Source organism: Numida meleagris, chromosome 23 (genome assembly GCF_002078875.1).
Source record: "Numida meleagris isolate 19003 breed g44 Domestic line chromosome 23, NumMel1.0, whole genome shotgun sequence".
NCBI classification, from domain to species: Eukaryota; Metazoa; Chordata; class Aves; order Galliformes; family Numididae; genus Numida; species Numida meleagris.
In genome coordinates this window covers 3894291-3907291 of record NC_034431.1, presented here as the reverse complement: position 1 = coordinate 3907291, position 13001 = coordinate 3894291, and the positions used below count along the sequence as shown (strand labels likewise).

Below are 13001 nucleotides of genomic sequence, written 5' to 3'. Positions count from 1 at the left end.
CTCCTCTCTTCCTCCCCTCCTCTCTTCCTCCCCTCCTCTCTTCCTCCCCTCCTCTCTTCCTCCCCTCCTCTCTTCCTCCCCTCCTCTCTTCCTCCTCAGCTTTGTGTTGCCAGCAGCACATGCTGAAGTTGGGTTTATCTGATTTTGGCTTTCATGACTTTCTGACACAGTTCAGTGGAGCAGCAGAGGAGAAGCTGAAACACGCCACTGCCACGTTCTGCAGTAACCAGCCCTTTGCTCTAGAGGTCATAAAGTCCCGCCAGAAGAAGGACTCTCGTTTCCAGACTTTCGTGCAGGTGAATTTTATGCAAGGGTTTGAGCTGCCAGTGTGGGATAGCAAAGAGCTATAGATTAAGTTGTTATAGTTAATGAGATTGCACTTCGCATTGTCTTCAGATTGTGATACACAGTGTCCTGCTGGAATGAAGGAAAGCACACGCTGCCCCAGGCAGCAGATCACATCTCACTTGGGTGGCTGTCTCCCAGCGATGAATATTTCTGTGAGGAATAACTGCTTATAGTAGTGCAATTTTGATGCATACCAAAGTCAGAAGACAGATCCTATAAACCTATTCTGCCCGCTAGGAAAGGGGCTTGAATGCTTGTGGCATTTGGAGAGGAGAACATTATCTTCATTACCACCGGCTGGGAAGAGCTGCAGTAATACGAAGGTTGACGTTATTTTGAAAAATGTACTGTAGTTTTGCTATAGCACAAAGAGCTAAAGAGATACCTTCCCTGTATGGCAGTGACTGAGATTGATTGGAAATGGTGCCGGGCCTCTGTGCAGTAATGAGGGAAGGAAGCCACTGCTTTGTGAGCCCTTCCTGTACGTAATTGCAAATCGAGAAGGGATGTATTGTCTGAATGATAGATCTTGGCATTTCTTGTCTTGTATTTAATTACCAGCAAGTGAAGTAATAGACGTTTACGTGATGAATAGATGTTACGCGTTCAGGTAATTATAGTCTTAATAAAAATGACAAACGTAGTTATTGTGCTGCTTAATTTCAGGATGCTGAGAGTAATCCCCTGTGTCGCCGCCTGCAGCTGAAGGATATCATTCCAACAGAGATGCAGAGGTTGACGAAGTACCCCCTTCTGCTGGATAACATTGCCAAGTACACAGGTAAGGCATTTGCACCAGGTAGCCAGCAGTTGGTGCTTGTGTCTCAGCAGGTTTGCTAAGCAAATGTGATTTCAGTGCGTGGATTGAAGTCCAGCTGAATTTTACAGGTCACTGTTTTCGTTGTGACCACTCTGCTGGCTTCGTCACGGGAGGGCAGGTGGAATAAATTCTTGAAAAATCTGTAGAATGAAAAAATCCAGGCTTTGTTTCTCAGTTAAACTCATTCTCTTTCTTATGAAAAATAAGAAGGGCAGGGGGATTTAGTTTGGAATAGGTGAGTGACCGTCTGTGTTGGGTTATGTATAACCACTTAAACGTAGCCTTGAAAAGTTTGGGGGCTGGAAGCTGAAGTTTTGAAGATAAAAACCACTCTGCTCGTGAAATTACTGACAAAGCAGCTTGATTTGCTGGTAGTTTTTGAAGAAGGAAAACAGGAATTCCTGACAGTCTTCCTCCTGCCCTCCAGTTCTCGGTCTGCTTCTTAATTTTACACTGTTGCCATTATTATCCATTTTCAATTATTATGACAGCTAAACTGAACCAAATGTTTCCTCTGTACCCTCACATTCCCGGTGGCATGTGAGTACACAACGATGGCAGTAGCTGGAATTACATTCAGAAGACAAACAACAGAGAAAAAAGAGCGAGTATCATTGAACTCTTCCTTATTCAAGTTCTCCTAAACTAAAACTTGAGCTGCCAGAGAGGCAAGTTGCCTCTGTGCTGTTGTTTTGAGTAGTCATTAGCATGCTTGTTCTTCCTGTAATTTTGTAGGCATGTTTAACTCCTTTTTACAGTTTTGGAGGAAATAACTGGAAAGAATTCAATCACTGAAGATGATACTTCATTTGTTTCAGTAAATTGATTTTCAGTAATAAATATGCTCTGAAAAAAAACATATTTTTTCATTCTTCTTTAGCACACTAAGATAGCTAATGGGGCTATTAAGAGAAAACATCTAAATGAATTCCAATTTCCATGTAGATGCACTTGAGAGAGAGAAAAAGAATAAGATCTTCCGATAGCAGAAATCCCTGCTCGTCCATTGCCAACATAAAAATGTGAAGAACAAAGAATCTAACAAAAACTCATCAAGTTGTGCAGTTACTTAAACGAGCATGGATGGATGTAGGACATAGTTCTGAGCAAGGAAGAAAAAAGTCAAAGTATCCTAGAATCTAAGCAAAAATCATGTAGTGCTGAGGCTGATGCAAATCAGCATGTTTCTTAAGAAGAGAACAAAGAGCAGATAATGCAGAGCAAATTGATTATTTTTTTTTTAAGGTCAAGATTTCCTCATTATCGACCGAAGGGCTGTGGGGTTCTAATCAATCCTCGGTAGAATTTGTTCAAAATTCCCAGTAGGTGGGGGAAAAAAAAGAGTGCTTAGATTTCCATCTCACCTACACCCCAAAAGCCTGGTATGAAATGAACTTCATATCAAAAACTGCAAGGCTGTTAGTATGATATTAACTGAGAGTTGGAAGCAGTTTGAACTTGGAAAGAAACGCTGTCCTGCACGACAGAGGCCAGCAGAATCCTGGTGCAGCTTTCATCATCTGTCACATCTGTACGGCGCTGCAGAACCTTGCCATGTTCTTGCAGAGGTTGGAGTTCAGCTGCTGTGTGCCACGCTGAAAGTCATTTCCACTGTACCAGGCAGAAAGGATTCCTAACACCATGAAATGCCTTCTCGAGTTTACTAGCAGATAACTACTGCGGTGTGATTTCATTACTTGGGAAAAGATACACTGTATTTACAAGTCACTCCAATCATAATTAAGAAAGCATGTGACACTCCATTATCCTTGATGAACTTGTTTATTTGCCAGTTAACTACATGTGTAATGTGGCTTGTGTTGGTGAGAATTGATGGGGCTCACCTGTGTCTGTCTGTGTGATCAAGGGACGCTGGCTGGGAAGGTGACTGCTGTGTGCTGCTGCTGTAGCAGAAGGCTGATTTTTGGAACCAGCGTGTGGTCAGCAAGCAGCACGACATCTGTGGCCTTTTCATCCTTTATCAGGGGGTTACTGCATTTCCCTGCTCTCTTGCAGAACTGCCTGAAGAGAAGGAGAAAGTGAAGAAAGCAGCAGATCATTGTCGTCAGGTCCTTAACCACGTGAACCAGGCTGTCAAGGAATCGGAGAACAAGCAGGTGGGAGCTGAATGGGCTTAGCATCAAGGGTCGGGGTGAAGGGGGGGGGGGTGAAGGGAAGCAAGGTGGGTAACGTGGCTGGAATCTCTGCACAAGTGACCATATATTGTGTGAAAGGTGCTCTGTGGCACAGGTATTCCAGTGAGAATAGGAATCCCAAGCATTTGGGAGCACTTGGAAGTTCTCATGGCTGCCTGCTCTCTGACTCTAGTGGGTTCTGTGAATCAAAGTGACCATTTTCAATGTTTCTGGTGGGTTTTTTTTATTTGTAGCATCTGGAAGATTATCAGCGTCGTCTCGACCTGTCCTACTTGAAGCAGTCTGAGGATCCCATGATGGATGAGTTCAGGGTAAGTGGCAACACTGAGGCAAATTGCTCTGTGCATCGTGATTGCAGCAGCGTTGCTCCATGCGTGGCTCTTCCTATTACACCTTGGGATGTGCGATCAAATGGCCTCTGGAGAGAAATCTTTAGTTTTGCTGTCTTCCTGAAGATCTCCATGCATGTAACAACACGGTTCTGCACATAGGAGTGCTGGTGGGGCTTGTGAGCTCAGTGAGGAGTCACGTGGATGATGATGTTTTGATAGTTTGACCGCTGCCTGTGCCAGTCTCACTCACAGGTTCTGTGTTGTTTATTTATCACTCCTTTATATTCTCCACAGTCAGTGTGTATTCAAAGAAATTTTTATGCGATGACTGGTCTATAAAACTAGATCCTGTAATCTTCCACAAATAAACCCACAAGCATTTTAGTTAGGAAATGAAGAACTTACTGGCAGTTATGAAAGCTTGCTGTTATTGATTGTAGACTGAGACTTGGAAGGAATGACTTGTGAAAATTGTCACTTCTACTTGCCTGCGGATCTAAATGTCACAAGCACTGAAATGACTGAAGAATCCATTGACATTATAAAGTCCATCAGATCACTGGAATGCTTTTTATATCAGTATGTCATTCGTAGGCATACTTGACTTGCAAATAGAGTGCTGAAGCATTAACCAGTTACAATGCTGGGACTGCAGGCTTTGCATGGGCTATTGGGAAAACTCCTAGAAATCAGATGACGTTCTAATGCCTTAAGAACTTGACTTAGAAGGAAAATTCTCCATGTAGTCACCTCAAACATCATCAGAAGAGCAGTGAATGAGGACGGGTGACAGCAGACACCTCTCTCAAGGTGCTGGTGTACGAGCATGCCTTGTTCCTGCTCTGCAGTTCTTTTTCTACGCTGGGTTTAGCTGCTCAGACTGGAGCACCTATGGGTCACCTTCCCTCTGACTCTCCCGTGCTTTACCATTGCTTGCTTTCCTAGACATTTCAAAGTGCTACTTTTATTTTTCTTCTTCCTTCTGCTGACAGAACTTGGATCTCACAAAGAGAAAAATGCTTCACGAAGGACCTCTGACTTGGAAGGTGAATCGTGACAAAACTATCGGTGAGTCCTCCTTGGCAGCTGATGCGGAGTTGAGTTTGTGTGTGCTTGCTGAGAGGGAGGGAGAGAGAAAGCATTTCTGCAGTTTCCAATTAGAATTCGTACTGCCACCTATAATGATGTGTATGTGTTTCTCAAAGCTGATTAAATCATTCTTGTCAATTCTGAAATGTGCTGGAGTATCATTAAGGCCATGCAGGGACACAGCAGTCAGTCGCGAGATGATCCAATCCCATCTGTAGCTCTCTGCTGTAGTTTTGATGAGGAAGATTTGCAAGCTTTGCCTGGAATGGCATAGCACTGATTAGTGCCTCTGCATGAGTAATCAAAAATGCAGCCTTTTTCTTTCTGCAGGGGTGTGATAGAAAACCATGAATCTTTAACTCGTTCTGGGTTCTTTTGCGCCCTGTGCAGATCTCTACACTCTGCTCTTGGAGGACATTCTGGTGCTGCTGCAGAAACAAGATGATAAGCTGGTCTTGAAGTGTCACAGTAAAATCTTGGCGTCGACAGCTGATAGCAAGCACACCTTCAGTCCTATCATCAAACTGAACACTGTTCTGGTTCGTCAGGTGGCAACAGGTCAGTGTAACCCACGGGGAGAGCAAAGGAGGACACCAAAAATGAGGCTTAGATCAGTCAGGGAGAGGTGCTTTTGTCTAGAGCTCCAGAGCAGAACACGGAAAAATGCGTAGGCTTAATTCTTGGTTGTCCAACACCTTGCTCAGTAGCACTGCGTGAGCTGTTTAACTTCTCTGCATTGGTAATAACCTTTTTAGGCATGGCTTGAGTTATAAATAGACTTCTGTGTTCAAGTAGTCTGGTTTTATTAGATGAAAGGTTCCCTAGAAATGAAAATTACTATGAGGAAAAAGAGAAGAAGCGAATCTGTTTCAAAGCAATTTGGGCAGAAATGGCTCTTTTCTTTCAGCACTAATAGTCAGATTTCCTGGACAGAGGAAGATCTGCCTCAGCATACGATAGCACTGGAGGGTTATTTCATGACCTGTTCTTTTACTGCTTCTGGATTGAGGTTATGGTCCAGTTCTAGGAATTTCAGGCAGCTGTGCAGAGCAGGGCATGCAATTAAATACTTCCCTCTTTGTGTTGCTCCAGATAACAAGGCTTTCTTCGTCATCTCCATGTCAGAAAATGGCGCTCACATTTACGAACTGGTGGCACAGACAGTTTCAGAAAAGAACGTGTAAGTAATTGGTCCTGTTCCATCTGCTGCTTGATTCGTTGTACTTGAGAGCACTTTTCTTTTATATCTGCTCGTGTGTAGTAACTGCAGATGTTCACAAGTGATCTGAGATTGTCTGTATGATACGTAGCAACCGCTGTAGTGTGTGTCACGCATTAAACTAATGAGTGCTACGTGAAAGGTTACATAATGCTTGCATTTATATTTGTACATAAATGTAACTCGACAGCTCCTGCTAAGGTCCTGTCATTCATTTCCTTCTGCTGGAGCATCCTGGTGAGGTGAGCATTGTGCTGCGCTGCTTCACTCGTGGCTGCAAGGTATTACAGAGGCACTGACTGTAACAGGATTTAAGAAAACAACAGGATTAGACGTTTCTGTTGATAGGAAAAGCAGTAATTGTATTAGCTGGATTTAAAAAGTGTTAAATGGAGCAGTATCCGCTATGCTTCACATCTTGCATGTTTTTCTGTGATGTTTTTTATGCAGATGGCAGGACCTCATAGCTCAGATGGCAGGGACTGTTAAAATGGAGAGCAGCAGAAGAGTGATTCCATTACCACAGTCGGGACCTGGCGAGTAAGTAACAGCAGCTGGAGGAGGAAGGGCTGCTTTTCTTTCTGCAGCAGCCCATCTTGTGTCAGCCAAAGCAGGGATTGGCATGCAGCATTCAGACGCAGGTGACTAAAAGTACATGTTGTTTCTTTCTTCCCTGCAGAGAAGAGCGTGAAGAAGAGGAGCAGCAGAAGCTCAAAGACCAGCACGACATTCCTGCCAGTAGCCTACAAAGCCCAGGTAATGCAGTGGTCCGGGTAAAGGCTGTCACTGAGTTTGATACACAGAGTGCAGATGTGCCAAGGCATGCTCCTTGTGTCCTGGGGCTCTTTTGGTAGCACAAAGACTGGTAGTCTTTGTGGAGTGGAACAATTTCTTTACGAGTCATGTGAAGAGATGATACTGAACCTCCTGGAAACATGCCTCTTACTGTTCCCATACACAGTTGCTTAACCTGAATGCATGTTTTCTATTTTCTAGACAAAGATTTGGGCCTAGACTCTCGGTTGATACTGAATGCTCAGACTTCACCCACCATGTCTGAAAAGTCCGAGGTAGAAAGTCTTCTTGTGACGGAGAGACAGTTTGAGAAAGTGCAGCAGGCAGACCTGGCACTTAAGGAGTCTTCTCCGTGCTACGAACACACAGCCACCAATTTACCTTCAGTATCAGGAGGGCAGTGGGCACTGGATGCATTAAGGAACCGTAAGTACCTGTGAGCGTTGCTTGGGAGATGGAAATCGTTAGGTCGACCTTCTGAATTAACGAGCTAAAATAACCTTGGTGCCCGTTTCTATCAAATAAAATTTTTCTCCGTGCTGTAGATGACAGCATAGCAAAGCAAAGTGGATGCGACACGGAGGAATTCTGAGTTCTGGATTCACAGGCCAGGCCCTTCGGCCGTAGGCACCTCGTTGCTTTGCTGTTGTTTTCCTGCGTATGGAGTGAGGGTGATCACAAATTGCTACTGATCGTCCACAAAGCGCTTTGATGCCAAAATCACACTGCAGAGCTTTGTGCAGCGCCGTGAAATGTCATTGCCAGTCAGCAGATTTCTAGGAGACGTTGCAGTTACCCCGTGGACTTGCATTCGCAGCACCAGGGGCGGAGAACAGGAGGGGTTCCTGAGTGGCAGGCTGTGATTTGGCATATTTCTTTTGCAAAATCATGCAGATGGGGGTTGGACGTTTCACACGAGCTCGACAAAGTCTAGATTCAGATTTTTGTGAGGATCTGGGAGCTGGCTGGGTGCAATCAGCTTGGTACTTGTCTGTGCTGAAGGCAGTTGTTCCCGATGAGCGGATAATTCTGTAAAATTATCTTTCAGAAGATCTTTAAGCGTTTCCTCTGTTCTGTGGTGTACCTTTTTTTCAGAGGAAGGATGCAGGCCTGTGCAACCCACTTGATCAGACCCAGCATTCTAATTCCTTGCATTTCTAAATATCACTTCCTAAAATTTGAATGCAATCATTAATCCGTGCATCTCTCCCTGGCAGTTCAGAAATGGACACAAAGTCCCCGAATTGCACTTGAAGGGAATACTCTGTATTGCTTCTCTGTGGGTCATTCGCTGTCGCTAGAATGCAGAGCATTCATATCCTTGGCCCCAGTTCCCTTTTCTCTCTCTCCAAATAAATTACAGTCTTCTGCAATCTAATAGTTTACCTCAGAACTTTGGATCCATTTTCTAGGCTTCAGAGTCCTTTTCCGATTCTGAATGCTGTACAGATGTTCTTATACTCATTTTCAGAGACCAGTGATAAGAGAATCTCAGTCCACGGAGTGTGTAAAGGTGGTATTAGTGACCCAGCATCTCTTGGCCGTGCAGACACAGTAGGGCAGCCCTCTAACAGCAGCAATGGGTCTCAGGTTTTGACAAGAGCCTTCCCATTAGCTGAGGGGCTGTTGTCTTGTGTGAGCCCATGGATTTTCTTGGGCGTTACGTGAGCATTATGTGATGAGGAGGAACAGCGTGCTTGCACTCTTGGCAGCATCATATTTTTGCATGGAACAATGTGTCCTTAATATGGAGTGTTTGGTTGGGATAATTTGAGAGCTAAATGGACGTGGGTTGAAGTTCAGATAAGAATAAATTTACATGAAATTGTAGGGAGAATTTTGGATCTGTCATTTCGACATCTAGGGGAACGTGCTCAGTGTGCTACTTCTAAGTTGGGGTCCCCTGTTACTGCCTTTGTATTTTAGTTCATTTTGGTGGGGGGGTAACACCCAGGCACTCACCTGCCCTCCAACTCACTTGCTGGACAGCTGCAGGAGATGGTTTCTCTGCTTGTCCCAAGCAAGGTGGAGCTTGGGCTGATTCGTTTGCCCTTCGTGGTAAGGTGAAATGTGGAATAAGGCATTGGTACAGTGCTTCAGATCTTTCATTTATTTTCACCCCTGTCTTCCTTCCCGAGAGCAATGAGGGGGCTGGCTGCCCCGAGATCTCTCTTTTTTGAAAGAGGGGCCTTTATGTCTAATTTGATGGTTGTTCTGGAGGACACGGTCCGTGGAGCTTTGCCAACGTGATCTCTACTTGCAGTGGACTTGCTGAAGAAGCTGTTGGTCCAGCAGCTTGGCTTTGCTGAGAAGGGGACCCTTGAAGACCGGCAGCGCTTTCCCAGGTTCAGGACCGTTTCTCAAGAAGCCCAAACGGAGAGTGGAAGTGAGCTTGGACTTCAGCACTCCGACGATCACAAATTTCACCAGCCTGGAGCAGACCCTACGCTTCCGAGAAGCGGAACTCACGAGCCCCCAGCTGGTTACGGCCTCCGGACTTCAGCTGGATCTCCAGCTCCAGGGGATGCCATGCAGCTGGGAGCAAGGGACCCCAGATCCAGCAGTAACTTAGCGATAGATCGCATGAGTATGAATCTGGAGGTCTCCGCGGCGGAGCTGGAAGGGGTGGGTGCCGATGAGAGCGGGGAGCATTTTTTTGATGCCCGAGAAGCTCACAGCGATGAAAATCCATCCGAAAGTGAGCTAATGGAAAGGAAGGAGGAGGAGGAGGTGCAAATACGGATCTCAGGTGAGCGTATTTCCTTCCCCCTTCGAATGGGGGCCCATCCCGATTCAATGCTAGAGGCTCGGGTTCAGTTTTAAATAGGAATCACTGAAGAAAACCACAGTGGGTTTTCCGTGTGAAGCTTATTTTGCTGCTACGATTCAGGACGTTTATTTAAAGTTAGTTCTTTAGTCCTTGGCAGTCATTTTAGCCCAGAAAAGAGCTGAGCAAACATGCACCTAATGAATTTTCTATTTTATGAAAGAAGAAACCGAAATCCTGTGGGGTTAATACACTGTGACAAACTGTATTTACAGAGGCCTGGGCACAATGCAAGCTCTTGATTGCTATTGCCACTGGACCGTGTTATCTCTCAGCTGACGGTTGGAACCTGTAGGAAAAATATTTTCCCTGCGGGCAGAGCATTGCTTTAGTCCATACACAGAGCCATGGCTCGGGCCATTTTGTAGCTATTGAGTTGGTTTCTCCTGATTGAGCTTGGGAAGAGAAACTTACAGTTCAGCTTGGCACTGCAATTGTCTCCAGCGACCTCGCCTCCGGTCTGAAGCTCTTAAAAGCTTATTATTATTTCCGTTATTATTACATATGCTATATTTGGCAGTTGCCTGAGCATCCCAAAACGTCTCTCTTCTACCCTTCAGGAAGGTTGTGGAGCTGTTAACTCAGCAGAAAGGCAGCAGCTGTAAGCACCTTTATGGGACTTTGCGCACTTTGCAATTGGAAAGTCCTGTGATTTTGATCAGCCAAAGTGGTGACCCTGCACTAAATTTAGCACCCGAGTTGATCCGATGCGTGCTATAGCGTGAGGAGGCACCAGCAGGTAGTAGGTTCCGTATCCCTGCTGGTCTTGAAATCTCTTATCTGAGAATATGCTTTTATTTCAAAAATTGGATTCTCTCATAAGCCAATTTGTGGGTGTCCGGATGCTGCCTTCCAGGTACACATTGAAAATCGTTCGTCTTTCCCTGAATTACAGAAACATTTTAAATTATTAAAAGCGAGCCAACAACTTGAGGCATCTAATTGCTTGTCACCACTCGCGCTGTTTGCTTTCTTAACTGTGTAGGGACATCAAAATCAGATTGACCTGTTCTCAGTCAGTGCTGCTTTCACATGCAAGCTTTGCTGTAATGCTGCAGAGAAATTATTTAATACGATTCTATCGCTAGGTACAGTTTGAATGCGTCTTATCCATAATTGTGTTATATTTTAACCTGTTTTCAGCAAGCTGGATTTTAAAGCTAACCCACCGAGAAGCGTGCTCAGTGCAGGTCAGAAATGGAGCGGTCTGGGTTGGTGGGTGCCTTGAGAACGTGTGCAGGATTTTCAGGCTGGAAGCAGGGAGCTGGGGAAGGCAGGAGGGGACGTGATGAGCTCGGCTGGTCACGTAATTCTCCAGCTGTGTCCCCAAACCAGCCGTGGTCCGCAGAGCTCAGCTCAGAGCCAAGCTAGTCTGGCCTAATGCAATCACTGCTCTGCGTAGCGTTCACAAACGCTGCTTCTTACCTGTTTAAAAACGTCTCAAGAGACGAGCCTCTCACCACTTGTCTTCCTTAAAGTCCGCTTAAACTGTCTCCAGTTCAGTGGCTCTCGGTGATGACGGCACCGAGGTGTGAGTAAAAAAGCTGTTCTCTTAACAGGAAATTATTTGATCCTTGATGGATACGAAGCGGTGCAGGAGAGCTCCACGGATGAGGAGGTGTCGTCCCTGGTTCTCCAGGGCGCTGCAGGTGGCCGCAGCTCTTTGGACTCTGCACAGCAGCAGCCCCTTTCCCCGCGGGACACGCAGTCGGACGGAGGGAGCTCCCCGTTTGCAGAGGAGATGATGGTCTCACGCTGGGGGGCAGTGGAAGAGCCCTGCGCGGTTGTAGCAAGCCCTCACTTCTTGTCTATAGAGCTGCGCGTGCAGATGATGCAGTATATTCAGAAGATAGAGAACGACCTTGAGAAGTTAAAGGTACCGTGTTTCCGTTTGCGCTGTGTTATTGTGTTCCCGGTGTGTGAGGCAGGCCAACGTGTGAAGTTCATGGCCAGCCTCAAACGTGAAGAGGAGATGGAATATTGCGTGGGGAGGGGAGGCTGAATGAAGGCCTTGAGTGGGTCACTGTAGCAATAAAGAGGATTCCAGCCCTCTCTCCTGCGGTGCAGCTTAGCTTTTCCTTTTCGAAACCGTCTTCATTCACTTGATAAAGAGAGACAAAGCCATTTGAGGTGTATTTCTGTTTTGTTTTCAGGAGGTTGAGGAAGACTACATCATTCTCCGTCGCCAAGGGCTGGCTGGGTCAGCCTCCACAGGGGAGCACTCAGGTATGCAACCAGACCTGGAATGGGGAGCACACTGACATCAGACATTAACCAAAGAGTGCACAGTCAATTAGTAATGTTTCATACACGCACAAAAAAGGTTTCACTTACTTCAGCATCTCTAACAGGGTGCTGATTGCAAGAAAGGTCAGATGAATCCATTGGGTCTCAGAGGTGCAGAGGAGCTTGTCTCACCTGTACCTCCAGCCAGGGATGTGCAGCTTCTCTTTCAAGAAGGCTGCATTGATGGAAACTCCCACACGGAGATTTCTGAAGGTGTGAACTGATTCCAGTCGGTCCTGTCTTTCTCTGGGATGTCCCTGGCACTGTGTGAAGTGGCTGTTGTGGGTCTCTTTAAGTTGACCTCTGGCACTACATAGTTGCTGGAATTCAGGCTAAATGTGTGCTCCCTCTCACACTGACATGCTCTCTCTGCCATTGCTAGCATTCAGAAATACCAGGCATTCCTTGCACCCTCCTCTCACTCCCGTTGTTTTCTTCTTTTTCCTCCATCAGAGAAAAGTTAGTCATGTTTTCAGGCTGGCTGAAGATTGGATGAGGAGTAGCAGCACCCAGCACCCGCTGTCTTCCTTGTGGACTCTAAGACAAGAGGGCTCGGACCATCCAAACGTGAACCATCCTCTAGCAAAGCGGGCATGGGTGCTTTTCCTGTGGGGCATCTGCACTATCTTGTCAGTGAGGGAGTCTGTTCTATCCTACTCCTCCTCTCCTTGCTACCAGAAATTCTTTTTTTTTTTTTTTTTTTTCAGAACAGAAAAACCAAACCAAATGTACAGAGCTTTGGGTGTAGGATATAAAAAAAAAAAAAAATGTATTTAGACATTTAAAAAGAGAAAAAAAAAATCATTGTATTTATTTGACTTCATTCCGTGTATCAAAAGCACATTTTAATTTTTTAATCTGCCTTTTTTTTTGTTGTCCTCGTCGTCCTCGTCGTCGTTCTGTTTTAATTGGGTAGTGACAGTTCTAGCCCTGTGCATCCAGTGCATTGTGCCTCCCGCTGCTCCTGAGCCCCATTGGCTCCCAGGGGAAGAGGGTGTGCTCGTGTGCAAGTGTAACCTTCACTTCACTGGACTGGACCCTGCACTCCCTGCTGGCACCCAACCTGCCACGCAAAGAGCTACTTATGAAGGTGTTACGATGACTTGTGGCTGGAGCTACGTGTATTCAA

At 45.7% G+C, this 13001-nt stretch overlaps 1 protein-coding gene across 2 annotated transcripts in view; it reads left to right on the top strand.

Moving 5' to 3' along the window:
- ARHGEF12 (Rho guanine nucleotide exchange factor 12) overlaps positions 1–12729 on the top strand; it is a 63543-nt gene extending 50814 nt beyond the window's left edge. For both annotated transcript variants that reach the window (XM_021376378.1, XM_021376377.1), the window contains 14 exons: positions 171–296; positions 1015–1129; positions 3185–3285; positions 3558–3635; positions 4649–4724; positions 5136–5303; positions 5838–5925; positions 6415–6504; positions 6644–6720; positions 6961–7185; positions 9023–9508; positions 11146–11462; positions 11740–11812; positions 12326–12729. In XM_021376378.1, coding sequence (XP_021232053.1) covers positions 171–296; positions 1015–1129; positions 3185–3285; positions 3558–3635; positions 4649–4724; positions 5136–5303; positions 5838–5925; positions 6415–6504; positions 6644–6720; positions 6961–7185; positions 9023–9508; positions 11146–11462; positions 11740–11812; positions 12326–12336 — 2031 coding nt within the window. In that variant the 3' untranslated portion in view covers positions 12337–12729. The remainder of the gene's footprint in view (positions 1–170; positions 297–1014; positions 1130–3184; positions 3286–3557; positions 3636–4648; positions 4725–5135; positions 5304–5837; positions 5926–6414; positions 6505–6643; positions 6721–6960; positions 7186–9022; positions 9509–11145; positions 11463–11739; positions 11813–12325) is intronic.